The sequence below is a fragment of the Geotrypetes seraphini genome, chromosome 1, assembly GCF_902459505.1.
Source record: "Geotrypetes seraphini chromosome 1, aGeoSer1.1, whole genome shotgun sequence".
Classification (NCBI taxonomy): domain Eukaryota; kingdom Metazoa; phylum Chordata; class Amphibia; order Gymnophiona; family Dermophiidae; genus Geotrypetes; species Geotrypetes seraphini.
The window spans coordinates 253,431,921-253,436,811 of NC_047084.1; the positions used below are offsets into that span (position 1 = coordinate 253,431,921).

General features: G+C 40.0%; 1 protein-coding gene across 1 annotated transcript; it reads left to right on the forward strand.

The window, feature by feature from the left end:
- The first annotated feature begins 1,786 nt into the window (after positions 1-1,786).
- Positions 1,787-4,594, forward strand: MSX1 (msh homeobox 1). Its single transcript, XM_033930814.1, has 2 exons — positions 1,787-2,260; positions 3,617-4,594. Exons 1-2 carry the CDS (start codon positions 1,831-1,833, stop codon positions 4,039-4,041), a joined length of 855 nt encoding a protein of 284 aa, XP_033786705.1. The 5' UTR covers positions 1,787-1,830; the 3' UTR covers positions 4,042-4,594.
- Positions 4,595-4,891: the final 297 nt, after the last annotated feature.

Genomic DNA, 4,891 nt, shown 5'->3' on the forward strand with positions numbered 1-4,891 from the left:
GATTGTTTATACTCGCAATTAGCAATGTAGACGCTTCCCGGAGAAGTTAAGCCTTTGGAAAGAGCCAAGGACCTAGTCGAGCACAAGGAAATCGTCCTCACAAGAAAACTGGGCTTTATTCCCAGCAGCATGCAGGTTGTTTCAAAATATCCCGATTTATTATTCCGGACTCTAGAATGAATGTCTTAAAAATAAAAAACTTAGGATAGAAATATAAGGATACATTCGAGGGGCCACTGAAAAGTGCACAGCCCAAGCAAGAGAATGATGTGGAGCCACGAAACGTACAAGTTATTCCACACTTTTCTTGACAAGTTTTGTTTCAATGATTTGAAATGAAACGAAAAGTGTGGAATAACTTTTACGTTTCCACATCATTCTCTTCTTGGCTGAGCTGAGAACTTTTCAGCAGTCCCTTGTATATTTATCACTTGCAGTAAATGAAAGAAAACAATATATATATATATGTATGTTATTTTCTTCTTTTGACTTACTTCATTTTTTTTTCAATGAATTAAACACACACAGTCCTTCACTTCCCAGACTTATCTGTCAACAGCATTTCCATTACATTAACTAAATCCAAATCTGTATGTACATAATATACAGATTTTAATATGTCCAGCTAAAATGAAGGGAAAATCACTGTCCCTCCCTTTCAGATAATTACTCTTAAATGACTGCAAAAGCCTCTTGTGTTTCTAGGAGATTAGAGCCCCACAGCTATCAATAAACTTTTCCCAGCCAGCGGCCGGCGGAGTTATTAGAGAGATGCTCAGTTTTACTGCACATCCGCCCTGACCACAGACAGGCAGGAGAGATATCTGACTGCATAACATCGCAGATCCTGGAATTGTGAATTGGGGCTTTGTTAAAAAATAAAAAAAAAAATGTTGATTGATCGATGAAGAAGGTTTTAATCTGCTTCATAGTTCAAATTTAAAACTAAAGCTGCAGATATTAACAGCACACAGAAACGGTTTCACACAATCTGGCTTTTTATGTCAGTTGTGTGTTGGTAGCTAAAATAATAACATTAGGTGAAAGGCGGTGTTTGGTTTTCAGCAGCTGTACCATGAGAAGATCCCACATGGCATTATCAAGTATGCTACACTATTTATTGCTCTTTAGAAGAATAAATTATATATATATGACTGTGGTAAAAGACTACCTTTTAGCATAATATAAAATACTTAGGAAACCACATTATCTTTGTGTCATCTTTCCTTTCCTCACCTAATAAAAGCGATGCATTTGATTTTCATCCACATGAAAATAAGATAATAATGCAAAAGGCTTACCAATATATATGCTTCTTATATGTTCATACTTAATAAAAGAGGCTTATGCTCAGGTCTTAAAAGTACGATTTTTTTTTTTTAGACACTGCAAAATCTTAGGGTAGGAATGGCTGATTTACAGAAGTTCGTGGGGTTTTTTTTTCCTTTGAGAAAATCTGTGTTATTCTTTTCGATTTCCAGAACGGGGACAGCACTTTCACTTTTTCGGCACCGAAGTTTTCGGTTTCCACAATCGTGAAACTTAAAAAAAAAAAACCAAAAAAACGCAGCAGCTCGTCACTCGGCACTTTTCCGGAAGAGTAAAGAGCGGCTGCAGACAGAAGGTAAGCCAAAGACGAACCAATGGCAGGCTCCGGCCCCGCCTACTCCCGCGCTGATTGGACCCTGACTCATCTCGCTCGGCTTATTAGGAAGTCTTAGCTTAGCGCCCGGGCTGAAAAGTGACAAAATTCCGCGAGCTCAGGGATCGCTGCTTTTGTAGAACACATGCCTGGCAGCTCATTGAGAGACCGGAAAGCAGCGGTTCTGTATGGCCCCTGGTGTTGATGTGATTCTCGGCGTGAAAGTTGAAGGATCTGCAGCCTCGTCTTCCGGCAAGCAAAAGATGCAGACGAGTCTGAACGTGGGAGGAGAGCAGGAAAGCGAGAAGCCGAAAGTTTCCGCGGCTATGTTGCCTTTCAGTGTAGAGGCGTTAATGGCCGATCGGAAGCCGGGGAGAGAGCGGGATGCCTCGGGGGCTGAAGTGCCGTCGCTTGCCGGCACATCGCACAATCTCAGTCCTAGACTTGGATCTTTGGCTGTTGCGGACACCCCGGCTTCTCCGCTGTCCATAAACAGCCATTTTTCTGTGGGAGGACTGATAAAACTGCCCGAAGATACTTTTGTCAAATCCGAGAATCCTGACAAGCAAGAGCGAGGTCCATGGATGCAAAATTCCAGATTTTCACCGCCTCCCACAAGTAAGAAATGCGGCTGAGTGTTCGGTCTATCCATGATATGATATATGATAATCACTGGAAATAACGTACGAGGAGGCAATCACTTAAAACATTATTTTCAGCACCATGTGAATGTAGATGTTAAAAAAAAAAAAATAGGGTGTAAAGACAGTGTTCAAGTGCTGTTGAAAACAATATTGTTTCAAGTGTTCAGGGCTGATGAAACTTGGCTATGTGCTAAGCTGTGAACCCTGGTGTCAAGTTTAAATGTGAGAATTACATAGAAAAATTGAAAAATGAAGGCCTATCTATGCCATCTACTACTCTTTCTTCTTAACGTGCAGCTCAAATTTTGATTTTAGTCTTTTTGATTAGAATGGTTTAAATAACTTGATAGTAGTCCCTCTATGCCCCTCTAACCTAGCACTCAATATTTATGTGTGCCATTTTCAATTTAACACGTTGTGATTTTGAATCGTAAAAGCCAGCTCTGGGTGCTCAGAACCCCGGATTTTGAACAAAGTCCTTCACTGTGTCTAGGAAGTGGTGATTTCCATTTTCAGTATAACACTTTGTGATTTCTAGCAGTATGGGCCAGATTCTCTAAAGCAGGGATCTCAAAGTCCCTCCTTGAGGGCCGCAATCCAGTCGGGTTATCAGGATTTCCCCATTGAATATGCATTGAAAGCAGTGAATGCACATAGATCTCATGCATATTCATTGGGGAAATCCTGAAAACCCGACTGGATTGCGGCCCTCAAGGAGGGACTTTGAGATCCCTGCTCTAAAGGGTCTAAATTAGGCACCTGGCATAATTGGCAATATCCCCTTAATAGCCTCAATAATTGAAAAAAAAAATATTGGGTGATAGGCACCTACCCAACTCTATAAAATGTAGGCACCTACGCGTAAGTGGGCATTTTTATGGGTGGAGCTAAGTCTGATTCTCCAAAAACTTAGGCGCCTTAAATGTAGGCCTTTAAAACTCTAGCCTGCATGTCGGGCGCCTAAGTTTTTACAAATGTGCCGCTAAATGTGATTCTGTAAATGCCACCTAAGCATGATTGACACATTTTTCTAGGTGCCAGCCAATGTAGGCGCCATTTACAGAATCCAGGCCTCTTCAAAACATTGTTCATTCTTTAGACCGCTGAACGTCCATACAAAGTAAACTTTCAGAGAATATTTTGATGCATATTATGACATGAAAGTATAAGAACAACGGGTATCAAAAGTCCCACATTGAATGTAGTAGCTTGAAAGGTGTAATATTTGTTCCCCAGGACAGGTAGCATTCCTTGCGAAAGCAGGGCAAAAGCACTATGTATGTCAAGATGGGTCTGTGAGATTCTAAGAATTGTTTTGTTTGTGTTTAAGGGAGGTTGAGTCCCCCAGCCTGCACCCTCAGAAAGCACAAAACGAACCGGAAGCCACGGACTCCCTTCACCACTTCGCAGCTGCTGGCACTGGAGAGGAAGTTCAGGCAAAAGCAGTATCTATCCATAGCCGAAAGAGCCGAGTTCTCCAGTTCCTTGAATCTCACAGAAACCCAAGTCAAGATCTGGTTCCAGAATCGCAGGGCCAAAGCCAAAAGACTTCAAGAAGCAGAAATGGAGAAACTGAAAATGGCAGCTAAGCCTCTATTGCCCCCAGCTTTTGGAATTTCTTTCCCTCTTGGGAGTCCCGTTCCTGCAGCTTCATTGTACGGAGCATCACACCCTTTTCAGAGGCCCACTCTTCCGGTGTCTCCTGTTGGACTTTATACTGCTCATGTGGGATACAGCATGTACCACCTTACATAAAGGACCCAATAGATGCAATAGACACTAATGTGATACTTTGTGAATTATTTCAAAATCAGGTGTTCTCGGCAAATGGTTGAAGCAATGAGATTCGTCAAACCTTACTCTATTCGTACAAGCTGCTAGGAACTCCGCAAGTTCTAACGGATTTTGCAGCTAAAACTTAAACAGAGACTAACAAGAAAATACCGGCTTCTTTTCATTCTGTCTTACATTTTGGGTTCTCATCCAAATACCTAAAGACATAATAAATTTAAAGAAAGAACCCAAGCGGTTTTGCAAACAGTGCGCAGTGTTCCAATACCAAGACATTTTTTTTTTAAAGAATGAATTGTCATTTGTAAGTTTAATACAAACAAAAAATACATTCATCATAACTAAAATGATATTTATTGCTGTCTTGAGAGAAAATTTGGTTTTGAAGAAAAATGATTTCACAAAGGCTTTTTGAAAAGGGGATGCTATCTCTTAAAAAAAATTAGATAACCCATATGCCCTATTTTTATTTAATGACACTGTGTTGCTACAAGGGTCCCATTGACAGGGATTTAACCTACCGTGTAATATAATGTATATTTGAAATTTTATTATCATTTATATTATAGCTATATTTGTTAAATAAATTAATTTTAAGCTACAGTGTTGCACAGTATTTTCAATTCTTCATTTCTGCTTTGACAGTAATCATTACCATTTTTTATTTCATGCCCCCATAACATAACAAAAAATGCTAAACAAGAAAAAATGTACCTCAAAGCTCTAGCCCAGCGTTCCTTTGTTATGATTTGATTCAGAGCCTATCTAGTTTATTTTTTATTCAAATGGTTGTTAATTTTGTAGATCCTGCTGT

Coding starts and splice junctions, on each gene's coding strand:
- MSX1 (XM_033930814.1), top strand. CDS start 1,831: ATGGCCCCTGGTGTTGATGTGATTCTCGGCGTGAAAGTTGAAGGATCT. Junction 2,261..3,616: donor ATTTTCACCGCCTCCCACAA/GTAAGAAATGCG, acceptor TTTGTGTTTAAG/GGAGGTTGAGTCCCCCAGCC.